The 22,176-nt window shown below is 42.1% G+C and overlaps 1 protein-coding gene across 6 annotated transcripts in view; it reads right to left on the minus strand.

Annotated features, from left to right (window-relative positions):
• Positions 1–22,176, minus strand: part of LOC100749877 (basement membrane-specific heparan sulfate proteoglycan core protein) — a 263,394-nt gene that overhangs the window by 125,828 nt on the left and 115,390 nt on the right. For 3 of the 6 annotated variants that reach the window (XM_033319796.1, XM_012383426.3, XM_033319795.1), the window contains one exon: positions 5,064–6,349. In XM_033319796.1, coding sequence (XP_033175687.1) covers positions 5,064–5,133 — 70 coding nt within the window. In that variant the 5' untranslated portion in view covers positions 5,134–6,349. Of the gene's footprint in view, positions 1–5,063; positions 6,350–12,235; positions 12,639–22,176 lie in introns of those variants that run through there. The other 3 variants (XM_033319793.1, XM_033319794.1, XM_033319792.1) reach the window with 3 other exon arrangements.

The following is a 22,176-nucleotide window of genomic DNA, read 5'->3' on the forward strand; positions in this document are numbered from 1 at the left end:
ACCGCCACGCGGAATTGACCCGTTTTTCGTTACAACGGATAAGCTGTTTTCATTTCGTTCCGAGGAAAAATATTGGGAATGCGCGTTAGCGCTAGCAAACGGACAAATGAAATCTCATTGTCTCTCTTTTCTACGCAGCTGTTTCGTTCTTATCGTCTATGCGTCTGTTTGTTTTCAGGAGAAAATCAATGCAGGAAATTTAGGATCCTTTCTCGTTTTTTGCATCAAACTGACAGAGGCAATTCTCGCGCGTTTCAAGACCGCGTTAAAAAACCACACGTTCGTTTAAAGGTGCAGACGAACGATCCCTTTAACATTTCCAATTTTCTATCGATATTCGTGTACTTGATGGCGACAAAGTAATTTGCTCGGTGAAATTAAAGCGAACTTTATACGTAAGTGACAAATCAAATTTCTTGTATCTTTCAAGTAAAATGGTAATAAGGAATTAGAAGGTCGAGTCGCGTTTGAAAAATTCACCGGGATTATTATAAATACCTGACAATTAAGAAACCGTTTAACGCCATCAGAGATGCGTTATCAATAGCCTTTCGTGGCGATATCCCTAGCTAGCCGACGCAAAAGCGTTCTGTCACGTTTAATGGAAAGTTCAGTTTCTCCCTTGTCTGCTGATGCCCGAAGGGTACGATAATTTTACGGGTCATTTGCATAATACCGTCGACCAGTCACGTGAATCACTTTGATAAGCCCAATATCAACGGTTTACGCTCTATCCGTTCGTCTGTTTCCCTGTACTCTGTACGCGATCTTCTCCACCAATGGCTTCCATTTGCCACTCGATCCCGCTAAGCACTGCTGCTCGTATGTCTTCACTTTTCGGTGCTCTAGGCCGTGCTAATTTTATAAACGTTTGATGAAATTCGCTTCGAACGTTTCTACTTTCAGCTTCGTTAATAACCAATCCGGCGAATACCACGATATTTTTCAAAGATTGGAGATTCGTCAATTCTCTATTCTACTTTTCTGCTTCGCCTGTTGTATTAACCGGTTGGTTGCTTCTAAAACTTTGAAAAGTTTGTACGTAAAACGAGTGGCAGGAAGTAAACGACGACGAGTATACTCAGGAGCAGCTAACTGGTTAACTTGAGACGTCGCGTGGAGACGTTCGATGGACATGGATTTTTCGCCCTAAACGAACATTTTATCGCTGTCCGTGACACGTTTCAATGGGAAAGAATTAGAGTCACAGGCAAAGGTTGGAGCAAGATGTAATTCCATTAAATTAAACAGAGCCGGCAATCCTCGATAAAAGTATGGAAACGGTGGGACACGTGGAGAGGCGTCGACATCGGACAATAGGCTGCATTTGCATTCAGAAACGATAAATGCAGAAAGGCAGTTCGTGACGGCGCAAATGTGCGTCGCAAGGTGAGGCGGGATTGCTTAATAAGCACTTGTTGCAATAATCGGATGAAAATAAAGCTGGCGGGTTGTAGCGGTACACGCGATGTAATAACCTACCTACCAATGCGATGCCTGGCCGGCTTTAATTTTGACATTCTCCGATGGAGTTGAAACGAGGTGTGCTCTAAATCCACAATATCCGTCCGAGTAGCTCCCCGAACATGGCATAATAACATCAGCTGCTACAACTTCAATAGAACGCCGCAACGTCCTTGCGGTGTGCAACCCCTTCCATCCCCAAACGACGGAACTTGAGTTTGGCAAATTGGGTTCTCGACTTACAATCAACCGCATTCCGCAAACGTGTAACACGTCCGCCTGAGCGCACAATTCCGAGACACTATCCTTCGAAATATCGAGATATCGCTGTTACCTTGAGCATCGACATCGACGCTTCCTCAACGTTTCCACCTCGCTTCTCCCATATCTTTCGTCTATTCGTCGCGACTGGAACGCGACTAATCGTATGCTCGAGTTTAGAGTTGCTCGGACGAGTAACGTTGAAACACGCGAATCGAAGAGTAGATCGTATAGAGAGAAGGTACGTGCGAACAGAAATTTGGCGTTGCTGAAGAAAAATAGTATTAATTAGGATCCGATGGTCGAGGCATCGACGGAATCGAAGGCAAAGAAGGCAGTTCTCCGCACGAGGGACGAAAGTATGGGAACACAGCTTACGAAATTCATGATAATACGGCAACTTTGGCACGGCATGCTTTTACAAGAACTTTCCTAACGTAAACTCTGCAAGTTCGTTAGAAGACAGTAGTGTACACAGGAAGAATAAACCGTGGGTTCGTACGAAAATAAAATTCCAATTTCGATCGAGGCGAGCCGAGTCGGTTGCAGAGACGATAGAAAGGCGCGTGGTCAACAGGAAACGGAAAGATTGATTTCACGAGTCAAAGACGAGCCCCGGCAAGTTAGTTATCGGTAAATGAGCTGTCGCTTAAAAATGCAATTTTCCACGACGCTCCTAAGAAAGTTCGCCTCGATGGAATTTCCAGACACCTCGTCCCCGTCGATCTGGCCACGGATAGCCTGGATGGAAACTACCGCAAGACGCGATGATGTCAACGATGCCGACGAGATGGCGGCAAATTTGTTCTGTTAATTCGGCCCATGTTTATTTTCCCTAAACTAATAGCCCGGCGGGAAAGCAGAATAACGTGTTCATTAAAGAACGCGGATAATCGAGTTTCAAGTTTTTAAACGCGCCACGATTTCCCGCTATCACGATAGTTCCGATATATTTGAATCTATATTCGATCGTCCCGTAAGTAACGCTAAGATCTTTTTTGTTTTTTTTTTTACTGTTTTAGTTTTGCTAAAACTTTAGCTCAGAACAATGGGAGATGTTTCTATCGGAGTTTTAAAACATTGGGATAAAAACCGAATAGGGAAGGGTAACAAATTGTAAAAAATACGGGAAAATCCATCGCTGATCGAATCTCATCCGATATGTAAGCAACAAAGACTACAAAACTTGTATTCGGAGCTGGAGCTTGAGTCCGAATTATTTTGAGTTTTCATGCTGCATCGAGCATAGATTAGAATTGCGCGTTGAAGAAAATATCCTATCTACCCTTATGTATAATAACAGTTACGATTAATAACGTTGTGAAATGCTTTGTTATCGGAAATTGTAATGGCGGAATTTAATTTCATCAGACCCGAGGGAAGTTTCATAATTATATTCTATAAACTTTTAATTAAGGGCACGCGTTCTCGGTTACGCGATATGCAGGTACGGATTCGATATTCAACGTATGTTCTTGCAAACCGTTAAAAATAGATTAGCGGCGTTCAAAATACGATCGCAACGTAACGTAAATTCTGTTGCTAATAAATAACATCGACAAGTTTTCATTTCGTTTCCATAGCTTCTCCATTAGCTGAAGTTCCATTCCACTTTTCTGCCATATTATTTCGTTTTTGTTGCTTCTAAACTTGTTCGTTTGATCGTTGCGCGTTGTTTCAGCGATAAACAAGGTTATTAATACCAACGTGTAGAGGTTGATTATTTTAATAAACCACAGCGATGAGGTAACGCTTTTCTACGTTGTACGCGTTCTTTGGTAAAATGTTTAATTACTAATTGCCGGTATAACGATTAACAACGCGATACGAATGTTTACACGATCGAAAGGCACGAATATTCCTATTTTGAAAAGAAAGATTTTACTCTGCAACGATTTAACGATTCTTTCGTTAAATATTTCCAAAGAAACTGTAGTTTCCAAAAGTTGCAGCGTACGCGCTTGAAAAAGTACGTTTCGTGGAACAGATTCTTGCTAGGATCGCATGTTGCATAAGCATCGATTTTTAAGTCATCGATTCCTCCTTCAGCGATACAATTTATGCAAAACACGGTATAGTTGTATATGGCAAATATCCGTGAAAATACCGTTTCGAAATCAGCCGCAGATAGCGAACGGTCGCATAAATAAGCCGTTTATCTGCATTTTTGAATAATTTTGACGCCTTGTTATCGCGGCAAACGTGTCCTCGCTATTTCTTACGCGATAATCTCTCGCCAACACCGCCAAGCATTTTTATCGTCAAAGTTGTTACCGCGTAACAAAGTTACACGCGAATTGCTGCTGGATATTAATATTTAAGCGGCCAAGTTTAAACACGTTCGTGTTACCTTTTACACGCACGATCTTAACGATTCTTCGGGTTACGAATATCGTCAACGGTGTCTCGTTATGCTCTGATTACTAAGAATTTAGCTATTTTTAACAAAGATCGGTCGCGAGCCCTTTAAATACCATTTTTCGACTCTCGGTTATATTCTCGTTAAGAGGAAACTTCGTCGACTAAAATACTTTGCAACTCGAGTTTCGCCGTTTCCAGTTCATGGAAATGAAGAACGATGGTTCGGCGTAACTCGAGCTAAATGGTCGCGTCGTAATGAAAAATTGTTCGAAACATCGGTAACGGTTCTGTCGCGTCGAAATTATTGGCAAGTTGCCTTCACCAGACTCTCGAGAATCCTCGGTGATCGTAACTCTTTTATTCATGAATCCATTCATCCTATGGAAATCAACTAGACCGCGATAGCGGTTAAAGACACTTAAGAATGCCCGGCTGGAATAACTCTGTCTTTCCATAATTGCGAAAGCACTCGAAGCTTCTTATCTGCCGGTGTTCCACGACTTTTTACCGCGTGCGATGCTGCGAATTCCTCGGATAACTGCGATCCTCGTTTCCACAGGTGCAAAAAGCCTCGCGTGCGAGCCACTCGATCGAAAGCTTCTTCGTGAACGCGAAACACCTCGAATAAGACGTTTCGCCGCTTTTCCTCGCCTTAACTTCCCCTCGAAACCCGCCTTCGAGGGAGCGTTAATACGCCTCAGAAATTGCCATCAGCTCGTTGACTGCCAAACACCGAACCGTTACGATCTCACCACGCAACGTTACGAGACCGATCGGTAGACCGATCTCTTTTGGCTTCCTCGTCGATGGATAAGATAAATCACTCGCAATTTCGAATCTCGCGTACTCGAACAGCCCTGACATTTTGAAACAATTGAGAAACATTTCACGAGAAAGTCAGGCGTGTACGAGTTCCGAAACAGCTCTAACAGCCGTCGAATCCTAGCATCTTCGATAAGGGATGAATGCAGACTCACCTATTTGGTGCGAGAGGAACGTGACGAGAGGCAGCACGGCGTACAGCCATCTTCCACGACGATCCTTCATACTGTCGATCTTTCTTTCTTTCCTGTCTCTGCGCTGATCCTTCCTCGTCCCTCGAACAACAGCTACGACGAACGTGAACACACTTCGATCTCTTTAACAGTTACTCGCAGAGATCGTGGTATCATACGATGTAATCAGGACTCGGATACACCCATCTCACTTTCATCCTTTTGCCCCAGTTTATCTGCGTTCCATGTGCAAGCTAGCATCCAGAATCATAACTGATTTCCAATCAGTTCGTCTTCCACTCTTTGGATTCACTGGTCGCGCGAACGAATATTTGCGAAATACGCGACGACCACCGATTCGCTGTTAGACGTGGCGTCGTTGGAAAAAGCAACGTTAATGGCGAAGAAAGAATGCGACGCGAGGACGCGAACACAGCATCGGTAGATAAGGATTTTACGAATCTATCTGGTGCTTTCCCCTTGGTGATCGAGAAGACGTGGATTCGAGGAGGGATCGTATTATTCGTCGTGCACGTGGCTTGCTTCGAGCCAGGATTTCCACGCGTGCATTATCGATTCTTTCTATTTGTAAGCTTTTATCGACAGTGGCTGTAATTTCGATCCCCCGAAGTTTTAATATCGCGCGACGATCGGCCTCCCGGGGATTAAGCTCTTTTGCGCGTGGAAACCGCTATTATATCTGCCCGCTATATCCTTCGATCGGGATTCGCATCGATCGTAATTCGAGACAATTCTCTGCCGCTTTAGCCGGTTTACAAGCCGACTCGCGTTTTCCTCGATCTTGCAATCGCGAGAAACCGGACCATTGGTTCAAAGTTTGTGCGAGAAATCGACCGTGATCGCTTCTCGCTGCGCGAACGAATCTCCAACAACGTTGTGAAAAGCGTGGAAAGACGAAGAAAGAAACGGCGCGATGGCACCGAGTACCTGCCGGGTACCGTTCGATGTGTGTTTTTTACAGTTTATGTTCTCGGCTTGTGTCCTTGCACGTTGTCGCGAACAATCGGTACAAATGGGCGTACAAATGGGTTCTTCCTGCCTGTCCATTTAATTCAACCTCTGAGGGAAATCGTGCACTCGTTCGCGTTCATCACACGGTCCGAGCATGGGCCATTAAACGAGCGTCATAGGGCGCATTAATCGCACGGTAATCCGCCTGTCTAGCCTTCGTGTTTCATCGCCTCGCTGTAACGTTTAAGCGGTTGATCGCTGCAACTTCTCTCGTTCCGCTGCAGCCTCCCTGAACCCTGAAAAATAACGAAACGACGAATTATTTGATAAAGTTTGTCCTTCGATCGAACATCTTCGGCATCGCAGCGATTAAACGGCGATGAAACGCGTAATATCACGCTTCTCTCTCGCGCGCCGACGAGAAACAGCTCGAAGAGTACGAGATATCACTTAAAATCGATTTTTATTCGTTTATCCTTCTTTTCTGCAGTTTTGCAAATTAAAAATAGATACTCTCACCCTTTGTGTCAATCACGTGACAGTTTTATCGGATATTTTTAACAACGTATCAGATTTCCGATAACTGCTACACCGTTCAACTTTACGCCTATCAGCTTCCATGGTATCGGCTAGCAGGCCAGTTTGGCCTAAAACTTACTCGCTAAATCGCCGCGCGATATATTCCATCGTAGAAAGTTTCCAATTTAAAGCCTCTTCCTATGTTCTTGCTTTTAGAAATATGTACATGAATCGCGGACAGCGAAAGCAAATTCACGGTATACGTTAGCAGGGGGAAATAATAAAAACGCGAAGCGCAGACTGTGCGCGGCGCAAACTACTCGACACGTGGAAAAATACAAGTAACAGGAAGAGTAGAATAAACACAGCGCAACTACGATCTCAAGTAGGCGATGTTCTTCGACCGGTTCGCGATCGGTATCGATCGTTACTTTCTAAAAGACGGTCGAACATCCGTCAGTTTCTCTGCCGCGAAGCAACGTTTGTCCACACAACTGACCAGCTCTGCTCCGGATTTACCCGCGTTTCGTCTGCCTGCCTGTTTCCAAATTTTAATCCAAATTTAATCGAAATTTTAATCAAACGCGTGTACGTACACGTTTGCTTAATCCTTGATTTACAAGTACAAGCTACGTCGTTTCAAATCACAACTTTAACTAACAATTTGCAATTGCAATCGAGCGTAACGTATCGTTTCGCGTCTCTACGCTAAGGTTCCATCGACATGGTCGAGATTACTTGAAACTTTTCAAGATATTTTCTACTATATCGCCACTGATGGCCACTCGTTACACCCGAAAAACATAGGATTCGCAACAACGCTGTTCAAACTATTATTTTCGCAATCAGACGAGCGCAGTAGGGTCTAAATCGATCGCACTTGTTCGCCTGTCCGACGCGACGAAACGAATCCATAATCGGGAAATGTACAATATAGGAACGGCCAGTGATTGGTACAGCTCGGCCAGAGTGCTTAAACCAATCTCGACAGTTAGAGAAGGCTGTTACAAATCCCATGGTAGTTAAGGCGTCTTAAGCGTCTTGTATGTATTCGTCCAATTCTGGACGAACGAGGTGTAATTGGGTCTTTCTATTCCCGTTGGCTAGACGATGCCAGATTCCAAGTTGCGCAGCTATAGTATCCTTGTCGTCTAGCAGGTGCACCGACAAGTCCTCGGGATTAAAATAGTCCGGGAATCACGCGTATAGCTCTGCAGTTTAAGATTGACCTACGACCCGATTACAGTCTAGTCCAGAGTACGGATACGACCGGGATTTGGACAACCGAATCGTTGCTAGCGGCTGACGATCCTCCACGCTCCGAGTAACTGTACCGTTGTCGGTTTACTCTAGGAATTCGGTCGCTCGGGACTGTCCTACCACGGAAACAACCGATTTTTTACATTTCCGGCGACAACGTGTCGCTCAGAACCCTCGTTTCCGTTCCGCGGGAAAAATCTTTGCCGCTCGATTTATCGCTGTTAAATGGAATACTATCCCGTGGAAACGAGAGACACGAGGTTTCGTCGAAAAATGTATACGCTTCTGGTAATTGAGAAAATCTGTGACGCTTTCTACAAGTACCAAGTTGGTATTTTGCATAAGAACGGAAGAACGCGGCAGTATACAATTATCGCGAATGGCGTAAGATTTGTCGATACAAGAAACAGCTATTAAAGCGAGCGTGGAGGAAGCTTTGAAAAAAGCAAAGTGGATACAAAGTATGTATATCATCAGCTATCGCGGTTTTTCCTGTCATCAACGTCTCGAACAACTTTCAGCAGTCTGCTGCTCAACTTCTTACGTAGACCGGTTCAAATTATTAAGCGTTGAGAGCAGTTTCGCTCGGATATACCGCGACCCTTTCTATCGTCCCGGCTATGTTACGAGATATTACGTTGAAAAATTCCCGCGAGCCGTATACTTGAGAGGAATCGCGATGCTCGGGTTACTTAAGAAAGAAGCTACAAATCTCTTAATCGTTGCGAGATTATCCGTGGAAGCGAAGGGTCCGAGCCGATACGAAACCTTGTTCGAAGGAAAACCATTGTGGGTAAAATCGGTGGTTCCATCGCGAAATTCATCGACGTACTAATTTGACGACTGCAGCTTCCTCTTAGTCAAATAATCGTGACGCTGGTCTCGGTATATTGTTAAGCACGACGCATAGTAAATTGGTTTCCTTCGTTTCGAACGACGTTTAGGTAACGCGTCACAAGGATGGACACGGAAGTTGCATCGTTAGCAACAGCAACTGCAAGCAACAGTTTCGATGCACGTCACAAGTACACTCTCGTTGCTCTGAAGCAAATTGTGCGACAAAAACGCAGCACGGCCGACAAGTTGCTAGGCTCTTGAAAACAAGGTAGAGTTACAAGTAGCTTTGCACGAAAAATAAAGAGACGTACTAGAGATATCGCATTTGGCACGCGGAATTTACCACACGCGTGATATAATCTGTCGGAGAAGAGTAAGAAAAAATTGTAATCGATCTTGAATATAGATCTTTTTCTTTGCGATTTCATTATACGCTTGATGTTTCAGAGAACAGAATACTGCAAGTTCAACTTGAACTTCCAATACGTACGATATATATACACAAATTGAAAATGCAAATTTCTATCGTACGTTCTATCTATCTATCTTCTTCTACCGTACGTACGTCCATGAAATTTGTCAAAAATTTCGATCGAAAACCTATCTATCGGATGAACGTTTCATGCGCGATACGAAGTATACGTATTATATATACGGCGAAATTATAAGGATAATGATCTCGCAGAATGCAGGAAACGAGAAGCCGATGACGCGCAAGATATTCGAACAGATTAATAAAATGAAAACTGTACCCTAACGACTGAGAAAGAATTTTGTTTGTAACGGACATTAATTAAGAACGAACGGAACATAGTTTGTTCATCGCGTGAATCGATAGATTTTGAATTCTAACAACGTGAAATAATTGCCACTGTGTTTTTAAAAAATATAACGATTCGCACGTATTTCGTTTTATGGGTGAGAAATTTCAGAAAAAATGTAAAATGTTCGCATTGGCGATTCCTCCGTGTTTCGAAACAACCTTTCCCCGTACCATACTTCGTGGAATCTCGTATTATAAATTGCAGCAGCCAATAAAAGAAAACGAAAAAGGGGGCACGAGAGAAACTTTCGAAAGCTTTGCGTAAACGCATTTCGAAACTAAAAGTTTTCCATTAATCACAACCCGAGCAGAATTTCAAAAACACGATATTAATTTAGCTTTTAAGGTGAAGTTGCGGCCTTTTGAAGTTAATCGTCTAAAAAAAAAAAAAAAAATCTAAAAAGAGCGACGTAATTTAGCTAATCGTTCAGAATTTTTTAAAACGAGTCCTTATAGAAAATTACGCGTTATTTCGTTCATTGATAACCATTTGGCGATATCAGAGGATACCATGCGAACGAAACGCTTCCATCTCGCAAACTGAACGAGCAAATTACTTTTCGCGCGATATTAAAAGTAAGTCGCTCTCGCCGGGTATCAATTTTCCGAAATCGAATTCGACGAACGCCAGCCTCTCGCTAGAACAGCTTCGAAGGAAACATATCGATCATCCGTGTACCACGCTAGAAGCTTCGGCTTTTCGTTCTATCGTCAATTTACATTTCATATGAGACGTTAAAGACAATTCCGTGCCATGGATTAACAAATAGCTCGAACAGCATAAAATATTCGAATTTTCGATCGACAGGAATATCGGAGCACTGTCAAAGGAACGTCCAATTACGAATAATAGACGCGCGAAGATGCGAAGGTAGAATAGTGCTGCGAGAACGATAAAACGATATGAATGAAAAATTCGGCATGACACTGTAACTCCTCTGATCACTTGATCGTCGCACTGCGTTAAATCCAAAGAGCGGTATCTTTCACTTTACACTTAATCGAACAAACGATACGTAGCGTCGCACAGACTCGCGTGACAAGTAGGTACATTTATTAACCGATCGCGACGAAGGACGCGGAATAGTCCATTCACTCTCACCGTGAAAAGTACGTTACCGTTGTGTCACTGTGCATCACACGATCCCATCTAATCTGACAAGTTCAAGGAGGGAACGCTGTTACAAGAGATTGGTCCGTCATGTCGCGTAAATGTTTCGTTTCCCGACCAATTTTTCAGCCATTTCTTACCCTAATTCCACCCAACGGCCATGAAAATTTCTCTATGTTCCCTCGTCCTTTCGCATCTTTCCATTTTCATTCCCGTTTGGACAGCGCGTAATAAATAATTATTTAAGCTGGCCAAATATATTAGGTACGCCTTATCTTTCGATGCTCGTCCCCATCTTTCTGCTATCCCCATTTCTCCTGCCTTCCGACACATTTTCTCTTTTCCTGTAATTCTCTTCCCTCGTGGTTTCGTATGTCCCTTTGTGATTAATTTAAATTCATAATTTCGCTGGACCAAAGTCGAATTTTGTTGGAAGCAACCGAAAAAAGTACGATGGAAGGCTTCTTAACTATCGTCTCGACGAACAAGCGCAGACGTTTACGCAAAATGCTTTAATTACGCAACGAGAAAAACGTTATGGAAGAGCATAATTTTTTGTCTAACGACGAGTCCAGAGAAGTTATGCAATTCTCATCGTAATTGTCGAGTTAATTGCGTTCCGACGAATTCCTACCGTGGCGAGGAATCTTTGTACCAGCAATTTGTTATTTCTATTTTTATCGATTAGTTTAATTGAATTTATTTGTTTGAACTACGTAGACTCGACTTTAGTCGGACCCAATATACGTCTTCTTCACTTCGAACTTGATAGGAGACAGATAAAAATAGGTTGTCGATAAACAAATGAAATCAACGAGCTTTTCGACGCTAACGATGTTAGCGGTAATTAACAAATATTTGCAAAGAAAATACATTCGAAGGTGAAATAAACGAAATAAATGACGCGAAACATTTTAATTAATTTTTCCTTTCTTGTCTTCTTCTTTCTTATCTTTGCACGATAGAAACAAAATATCGGTAGATTCCCAAGAACAAGCCGGGCGAAACAGATTTAACTTGTTTCGCCGTCGCGATGTAACGAAAGTTCGCTTGATCCTCGTTGAACGTACAACGTATACTACTTCGTTCGCATAAATTTCAAACGTTTGACTACCGCGAGGAAGTTTCCTCGATGATCGAAACTCGGATCAAAGAAACGGAATAAAAGAAAGGGGGCGAAGCAACGAAGAATGAATTGCAGCAACGTCGAACTTAAGAAATACAGTATCACGGAGCACGGAAACTTTCACTAGCGACAAATCTGTTACACTGGCAATCCCCTGATCCCGGATCCCTGATCCAGTCCGGACTGCGGCCGATCTAACCGCAAATAAACGTTATCGGGTGGTCGCTGGGGGAAAAGAAACAAACTCCCCTCGATAAACGAGGCTCGAAGCGAGCTACGGTGTAATATCGCCTTGCATATCGTCCGGGAATTCTGCCTCGTAAATTGACCAATGCTACCCCCACCCTGCCGTTTCTTCGAAGCGCGTTCGTGGAACGGAGTTCCGGCGATCCTATCCGTCCATCCGTCTCGCACCAAGTCGCAGGATCCCAGAGACGAACCCTATCTTGCAAATTGACCGAATTCGCGGCCCCGGTCCGTCAATTAATTCGCAATCCGGTACGTACCGCGTACGTGTAACGCGAAACTTGTGGTCGAATCGCCTCGCAACGAAACCCACTGCGATTCTCTAGATGTGCGATCGTTAGAGGTCGGTTAATCGGCCGTTCGCACGTACAAGATCGACTGCAGCACGTCCTCGGTCCGTCTGACGAATCCACTGCCCGCGCTCTTCTTACCACGTTCAATTCACCACGTGGTGCCGAACAACAATCCGTTGGAATTACGCGGAATACGCGATTGCTTCACGAACGGATCATTCTGTGTTAATATCACCTAAGCGTTAACGAATAATCGTATACTAACGATGGACGTGTGGTGATGTCGCTGTCGAAGCAACTTGTCCTGCCGCGATACTACGTCCGATGTTATCCTCGCGTGGCGGCTTGTCCGCGACTGAAAGAGCTTGCAAGCCAACCCCATCCGTGTTTCCGAGCTTGGCCGTCACAGCGCTGCTGCAACCCTTACTCCAATTCACCACTCCCCCCTCGTTCTTGCTCTAGCTTTTCCCTCTCCAACCGCTTTTCCATCACCACCCCTCTCTATCTTCCACACCTCCCATCCGATCCGTCAGTCCATTGCTCCATCGCAAAAACCTAACCCTCTGTGTGTCCTTTCTTCGATGCTGGATTCTTACGAGTCCTAACTCTTGCCCAAAGGCTACTACGCTTTCTCGTCTTTCCGTACTCCGTGTTGGATATTTCGTACATCGAGCATTTTCGACCACTCGAAAATCCACGTAATTCGATGACGTATCGAATCAAGTTTAACGCTGCACTTGCGAACATTTCGTCGGCAAGATTGCTGCTTACTATCGGCACGGTGTATTATCGGAAAACGCCTAATTCTCCTCTTTCGATTATGTCCCTATTTACGCTATTACGTACGGCGTGCGATACGATAAAAGTAATTACGAGTTTACCAAAAGAATGATTCCACCCTCTTTTAAGGATGGTAGACCCATCTCTGAATGCTGAATGGCAAGATTGTACGACCTAAAATACGCGTCCAGATGAATAGGGAATCCTCCACTCTTTAGGAATTGAATAAGTTTTTCAGTCCGGGATTTAGACGTAACGATCATGTAAGTGAAGTATGTAGCGTTTTGCTCGGACTGGAATCCTACTATGGTTAACTATAGCATCGGCGAATCTCTTAACGAAAGCAACGTATTCCGCTGGAACGCTATTCTTCAAACTTTGTCGACGGAAACTATCTTCGTTTCTATCGTCTAATCGCTTGCCACGTTGCAGTTTTCGATACTGTTCCTTATAATCATAGCGTGTAATATATGTTAGGTTGTTGGAAAAGTTTCTTTCGTTTCAAAAGATGATAATAGATGAACGACAATTTCCGTTTTATGTTATTTTATCGAATTAGCTATGATCCATTTCGTTCTATTTCTATTATTATGTTCGCGCATAATTCAATGAACTAATACAAAGCAAAAAACATCGTGCGTCTATTAATTCCTTACAAAACGAAAGAAACATTTCGGACAAGCTAACGTATATTTTTCAAAATTCTCCTCGTGATTAGACGATCGCCTTGAAATCGCAAGTAAGCAAATTTTTGCTCGCTTTCGCAATTGATTTCTCGTTCAATTTAGTTTCAATTTAGGAAGAGAAAAAAGAGCGTGTCGAATATACACAAGTACGTCGTGGAAAAATGTTATCGATTGAAGTGTCGGCGTACATTGGTATAGAATATGCGCTGCTCATCGATATTCCTGAAATGCGTTTAACTGTGAAATTGCTGAATGATCTCGTTAAAACAGCGAAACGTTCTTTTCGTTTTAGCCAACACGGTAGATACGCGTCTATTTAGAAATTACTCGTTACTTGCCAGTAATTGTTTTACTATTATACGCCGTTGTTTCTTCCAACAATCTGCATCGTTGAATAGACAGAAGCTGATGACGATAAAGAAAGAATAATATAACATATCCCTGTTGAATTACGCCAACGATCGAATTATTCGTAGAAACGTTACGTGAGAACATCCAGATCGATGATAAATGTTTCCTTGGTCCGAGGGGTGTCGGGAAAACGAGAAACGGTTAACAATTTTGGATTTCATTTTCAGATGTACGATATACATACAAGTGGACGGGGATAAACGAACATAGAATACAGGTGCAATTTGAAAAACGCAGCGCCAAGCGCTAAGGGCGACGAAGCAGGGCTCTGTGGTACGATAAAAGTGTATTCCCAGAGCAATAGTTGGTAACTTTGAGCGCGTAGCATTTAGTTATACTTGTTTTTAGTGAAATATAGACGAGACGAGCTCGACATTAATGGCATTGTTGCATTAGGTCAGATACTTTGGACGTTGAAAGTGTCGTGCCGCTCCACGCTATGGCATCTGCCTCTGCTCATTTTTATGAGAACGGCGAATTTGACGTTAATTAGATCGTTACGTCGTTTGTTCAGGATCTCTCGACGAATCAGCCAACAGTGTCGACGTCGTTCGTTGCCTGTTGATTACAGTTCTTTCTAAAACACGTAATACCATTTTTATTCGCGATTATTGAAACATCGACGCGGTAATTTCGAAATAGAGAGGTCGATATTCGAATTTCTTTGAAACGTGGAATAGCGAACGCTACGTCGGCAGGCGCTCGGGACATGGCCGAAAAATCGCTGTATTTACTATGACAGGACGAGTACAAGCGATTTCTGGGAAATATGCAACGTTTTAAGAAGAAAAAATTCGCGTGAGCTCGAGTAAGTGGGATTATTCGTCGTCCGGTCGTAAAATTCGTGAGATTTATAAAGGTGACTGGATCGGCGTTGCATGCCTTCACAGAGTGGAGTTTGTAAAGTTTTTCGTGACCGATATCAGCGACAGTCATCGCTTCGCTAAGCTGAAAGAAAGTTTATAAACAACCTGCAAAGCATCGGTTACGTGTATTACGTGTACAAGTTTATCGAGAGAACTAGGAAATCTAACCTATTTCCGGTCTAGATAGGAAGCTGAGAGAGTTTCGGATCTATCAACCTCTCTTCTCTCAAATACGCCCTTGAGTCAGATGGATTTGAAGATAAGTAGAGAAGCAAGTAGCCTCAGAAACGAAAGCTGTATCAAAGTAAAGGATAAACGATGAAAAACGAAAAGGAAAAGAATGAAAAAATCGCAGTTAAGAGCGAATGAAAAACACCGAGTCACGGCGAATTTGTAATATAAACGGATATCGGACGTTTAAACATACAAGCCAACAAGCTTTAAATCGTTTAATCGGTTTCGTATTAACGTACGTAACGTTTTTTGCCATTTCATCCCCGTTACTTTTCCAATTTTTCGTTTATTCGCATACTTGAAAAATGAGAGTTCCAAGCAAACGAAGTACATTTAAAATCGCGTTTAACATGGTGTTTCGCGCCTCAAAAGCAAAAAAAAAAAGCAAAAAGATAAAAAAAGGAAAAGGAAAGTAAAGAAATAAATCGATGTGGTATATCCGGATCGAAAATATAGTGGCCATTAGTTATCGCGCTGATATCTGATAGCAACATCGTACGTTAAGATAATATTCCGCGAGGTAAGAAAATTTGAATATAGAATAGCAATGTTGAATTTACTATGCGTGATATCGGCACTAGCATCGAACGAGAACAATCTTCCGAAGACGAAGAACTCCTTCGCAGAATATTTTTTTCGATATTGGAACGGGAATCGAATGCATAATGCATCGGTTGAAAATATTTCATGGCCTCTGTACCGCCGATACGTCTTACTGTTACCTAAACGATCGCTCGTCCTTTGAATAAAAAATAGGAAAAGAGCAAGATCAATTTTCACGTTATTCGTTGCATCTATCGTATCGATTCTAATTAAATAAATGATAGATTAGAATCGAATTACGTTCTACAAATTATGGGAATACGAGATTCCGACGTTATTTCCAGCGCTACTTCAAAATCCTTAAATAGAGACGTTCGTCCTGAAAAAAATGGAATGTCTCGTTGCGTTAACTTACGAGCTACGCAATTAAATTTTTTTAATCCAACGTCTATTAGATTTTTGATTCGTTCGTATTAGGAAACGAGTCGCCGGACTTTTCACGGATATTGACTTTCTAACAAAACCAGCCTTCCGATAAAACGTCAACTACACACTAGACGCCAAACTTCTCTCTCTTTCTCTCCTACCTTCTCTCGTAACCAACCTCTTGTCATTTTTTTTTATTTCGTTCTCGTTACCCGTTCTCTTCTTTCCTCTCTCTCTTTCTCTCTCTCTTTATATCTCCTAGTTTCTTCCTTTTCGTTTCATTCGCCTTAGATCATTTTCTTTCCTTTATCTTTATTCATGTTCGTTTCTTTTCATGATCCGAGTCTCTGCCACTTCCTCTCACCCTACGAGAACTCTTTGTCATTCTTTTTCCAACACCCTTTTGTTTCTCCTCGCGTTGCTCTTTTTTACTCAACTTATCCTTTCGCAGCTTCCTTTCTCTCGAACCTCCTTCTTCTCCGCTCCTCTGCCCGTTTGCCTCTTTGTACCTTTCGCGTCCGCCTTTCTCTTTCCCTTTACTTCCGATTATTTTCCTTTGCTCCCCTGTTTCGCTCCTCCATCAACTAACCTCCACTCCCTTCGTGTTTCACGCGCGAGCAATTAGCAACTCTAGCGTAATCAAGCGAACATTTTTTAATGAAACGATCGAATTCGTATTCGAATTGCGCGCCAATAGTTCTGGCAAAATCTCGATAGAAAACGTACGATATCATTTAGAACGATTTCTAGCCATTACTTTGACTACTATTACTTAGCCTAATTATGTCGTAAACTGTACACTGAAATTTGACGGAAATTAACTGGTCATTCTTATGCGAAACTTATGCTGGCTATTTCTCGCGCGTTAATCTCTCCCCATTGCTTTTTTAACTTTATCGTCTTAATCGCCGTCTGTATCCATTTTTCTGGGTATAGTTCAGGCGTATAAACATACAAGCGACAGCAAGTTCGAGAGTTTGAAAGTTCAACCTTTAAATTATTCGGCGTAGAAATTAAGACAAGCCGAACCTTGCTAACAGCAACGATTAATAAACGCCAGCGTATCAAAGCATCGTGTGCAAGTAGGAAATTAAATGCGTCGAATTAAAGTTGAGAATTTCAAGCTAGCGGCGATAGACGTGCGTTTCACATGGTTTTATCTAGTTATCTAATTGTCGAAATTCGACAATTTCGTGCTTAAGGACGATATATTAAGGACGATAAATTGCGATGTTATAACAGCTGATTAAGATTGTAGTTCGCGTGGAATACTTTATGTGCTGAAACAAAATCATACGTATTTAGAAACGCTAACTTTGATTGGCAAATTAAACTGTTTTTCGTCTCGATTTATTAATATACAACGCGTTGTACCGGTCGCTTTTCCATCCATCCAACGTCCTACGTATCGTCTGCTCGCGTAATTCGATCGCTTAACCTTTAAAAGCTCGCCGAGGCAAATTTGGAAATGTCAATGCGAGAATAGGAATTCTATCTTCGGTGTTTAGATTTCAAAGACTGGGAATGTCGAGAAATAGGATTTTACGTGACCTGCCCATTGCTCCGCGTTGTCTCTCGGATTTGATTTCTAAAGCACCGCGGCAGCTGTACAAAATCGCCAAAACATTCACTCGAATAACCTGTATCGTAGTTAAAATTTAAAGGGAATTCCGTAAAAAATAAAATAACGAAATTACCATCTTGCGTAAATTGGCCGTAACTCGAGTGCCTTTCGACCATCAGAGCTATAAAACCTCGACGCTTCCCTTGCAGATAATGTGCAAGTGAATATATTAGATTTTGCTGAACAGGTGTTTTATATGGCAAACTTTCCTTCCCGATGTGAAAGATTTATTTCGTCTAAGGAGAAAGGAAAGGCAGGTACCGATGAGAAATAACAAGTTTATAAACTCGCACGAATTTTTTCACCGCCGTTATACCGCCATCAATTTCTCAGCGAAGACGCAATAAGTACGCTCTAAAATACTCTCGGCTGCGTCGCTATCATAGGTCGACGCATTACGTACACGCGACGACTATCTTTCGTAGGTTAATACACAGAGTTATTGTTTCTTTTCTCTTGTCTTTTCATACTAACCCGACTCGACTCGAGCGTGAATATTTTTGTAAAGCAAGTTGCGTTCAGCCATCCGGTAGCTTTAAGCCGGTGTCACATAGTTGACAAGCGTCTATTTTACTCTAAACCGATCCTACGTAGCAGCACTCATTCCTCAACTTTGTCTTGCATAGTTCTTGCACTAGAAATTCAACGTTAACTAGTAACGTAACGTGTCTCCATTTGCTAGCGTTATCGATCTCCCTGTTTTTCTTTTTCGCTAGAATTTCTAAGAAAATTATATCGATATTCTGGGAATGGTTGCGCTTGTGCTTGCGAGGCAATTAATTTTCAGCGAGAAAACAATGAATTAACGTAAATGTGTGCAGTTGCAGTCACGAGGTCGCGACTATCGATGCGTATATTAGGTGGCGCGTTTGCTCGCGCAGCGGACGCCAATTTCCTTTCGACGGATACGATAACGAGAAAATGCCATTTAAGAGGTAATTGCACCGATTTCGTGCCAGGATTATCCGAGCTACGCTCCCTGGCTGTCGTTAACCGGTAGGAGTGTAATTAATCGCGTCAAAGACGTTTTAGAAAGCCTCGCTCCGCTAGAAATTTTCCTGCTGTGCCGCATCGCGCTACTCGCAATCGAACTTTTTAATGAAACGTGTTTCAAATTGCTGACAGTCAAAACGAAACCACGGGAGAAGAATCGTTTCGGTGGCGAGTCTAATCCGAAGTTGAAAAAATGAAGAAAAAATCCGAAGAAAAAATGAAGACGACAGCGACTGCACGAACAACAAGCACGCGAATAGATTTATCCACGTTCCCGTGTCTTTCGACGTATTGTTTTTCCATTTTTATCAACAAACTATTCAATAATTAATAAATATACCGTTACACGATATATAATAGTTTGACATACCGTTTTCGATGTAAAGCTCCATCGTTCGATCTATTTTTGACTAACTTTGCCAACAACGTCGGTTATGGATTTTATCGACGATTCATTTCTCATATGAAACGTTAATGACAAAAGTTGTCGAGCACCAATCGATTTTATACCTGTTAATGGTAAAAATTCGACAGCTAAAAGGAACAAAAACCGATAATGTTCGAATGATCTTCGGCCTTCGACGAACTTTCCAATCGGTTTTTTCCCAACAAGCACAACGGTTACGTATTTATGCCGACTTCTACGTTACTACGATAATATTGCTGCTTTCAGAAAATTTGTACTATTCGTGCAATGATATTAAAATTCACGAGCGTTCATCGTGATTCGATAATAAATGTATGCATTTCGACATCTCATGCTGCATTAATAAAGTGAAGTTCGTAGTAGAACGATTATTAATTAATTTTGTCATGTTTTACATTTAATCCTCAATAATAATGCCGCATAATGAGGATGTAATTCGTTATTTTTAAATTATTTTATATTAATTACTAACGCGGCGTAAATCTTCTAAACTATATGTTATCAAAGCATCGATATAATCGTGAAATACAATTATAACATTTACATACATTATGCATACATGTGCGTTACGTGTATTTCCAAATAATTGCAAGTCATTGATTTAAAGTATAGAGCATAAATCGTAGCGAATATCACGAATAAGAGTAAGTCACCCAAGGGACTCGAACGTTTCATTCTTCTCTTCGCTGCTCGAGTTCCATCAAATTGCAAGTCGCTGTATCCTCCTCGAATCGCGTGTCTTCGTATAAATTTGTCGATTGACAAAGCAAAGAGAATCGGAATTCAGCGTTACGTTAGTTATTTTTATTTTCCATCGTGTGCGAGTATATCGATCGATAGGAATTAAATTCGCGTAGTTGGCAAAAAAAAATGTAATCTCCGATGTGTTTATTTTATTTCGCTCATGGACTATTGAAAACATCGATTTCGCTGGCGCATGTAAAAAAGCTGCAATCGTCGAAGGAAACGAGAATACAAACTTCTATCAACGTGAACTGAATTTTTAATTCTTTCTGTAATCGATTTTCTTCCTTTCACTGGCAAACGCTCTTTCTTCTTGCCTCATAGCAAACGCATAATTTTCTTTCTAAACGATCGCCTTTGGTATTCCGTTAGCAAGGCACCAACTCGCTAAATATCTCGCGTACGCTTGTCGTTGCCGTAGTAAATTTCAAACGAATATTTAGCCAAGATGATCGCAACGTACGATTATACGCGTATTTACACGCCCCGTGTATTTACGTGTACGACGTGCAAATATATCGATAATTGCGTTATTAAATTGCACGCAGGCGATACAGGTAATGCGTTTGTTACGTCTGCAGAAATACGTTATAATCGCGTCGATTGTTATCTCGTAATTAGTAGAATGTCCGATAGAAAATCTTGCCGCGGTTGCGTTTGTCGCGCTAATCGATGTTTACAGCGTTGCAATCACGACACGCGGCATACTGCCAAGAACGCTGACCCCATGTGCCAGCCATCACGAAACTCCTTCGCAGAGAAAATAACGACTGACGCGTAATTGGAAGTGCAACACGGATACACTTCAGACGAGTGCTAATAATTGTTCTGTACTTGGCACGTGACAAGATTCACGCGGTTACCTAAATTTTGCAGCAAGCGGCCTCAGCGTGGTAGTTCTCGATCGAACCGATTAAAACCGATATATTCCGATGAAACTTTTTCCAACAGGTTTCCAGTGAAAACGAACTATTTGTTCACGTATTTAGCGTACAACTTTCAGGAAGCAAACTTCCAATTGAATTAATTTAAAAAACCACCATACGATGCAATATATGTATACAGGGTGATTGGTAACTGGGGGTACAAGCGGGAAGGGGGTGATTCTACGCGAAAAAAGCAGTCGAAAATATAGAATAAAAATTTGTCGTTTGAGGCTTTGTTTTCGAGAAAATCGACTTTGAATTTTCGCTCGGTACGCGCGGTACGGATCTCACTGTAGATCGTTGTCTCGATGGAAACATTAAAAAAAAAAAATTAAAATTTTTATTCTATATTTTCGACTTCTTTTTTCACGTAGACTCACCCCCTTTCCGCTTGTACCACCAGTTACATGTCGGGTTAATACTGGAATTTTGGGCGTTTGACGAACCTTCACTCGAATTTGCCATCGCGGTTATAGCTGATATTTATTGGTACAAATGTGGTTATTACAAGAGGCTGCAAGTGATAGCGGCGATCGAATAGTCGAGATGTCGATGCCAATGAATTCAGGTTCGATAACGAATCCACGGTCAACGGAATGACGAATGCGCTGTGATACACGTACGACCCAACGTACAAGTAAAACTTATCTGAATGAACTAACTTGCGGTTCAAGTGGAACTGCCTTTATATAGTCTTCTCCCCACCTCTCGAGTCAATCTTTGGTTTCAAGGAGAGCTATATAATTATTCCATACCTCTGTTAGGTACACGCCCCTCCTGTGACCGTGGCTACGTTCAGTGACCCGTTATGTCACTTCGAGCCCAAGCCCATCGTCGTAAAATCGGATTAGAACATGAAAACTATCTCTTAGTTTTATTACTTAAGTGTATCTATAGCAAAAGTCTGGGCTAGGGGTTAGGTTGGACTTTTTCCCAACATTCCAAAAGGGAAGCCTCGATGTCCTTTCATCTCCGACATATATACACGCATGTATGTATATTAGTTAATTTTTTAATCGGCTCGGCGCGACTAAATTTATTAAGCTGATCGCAAAGGTAAATATAAATCCTAAAATATATGATTGGCAATTAGTAGTATCGTACGTAATACGTAACGTATAGCGCTAATCATCAAGCGTAATGATAGGGTGCGGGAACAAAGGACAATTCACACAAAACACACCTTGATTAATAGAGACCGGTAATAGAGTCGGTATTACGTTGCTTGATCGATCGATCGTTTAACCT

Source organism: Bombus impatiens, unplaced genomic scaffold (genome assembly GCF_000188095.3).
Source record: "Bombus impatiens unplaced genomic scaffold, BIMP_2.2 scf_0217, whole genome shotgun sequence".
Classification (NCBI taxonomy): Eukaryota; Metazoa; Arthropoda; class Insecta; order Hymenoptera; family Apidae; genus Bombus; species Bombus impatiens.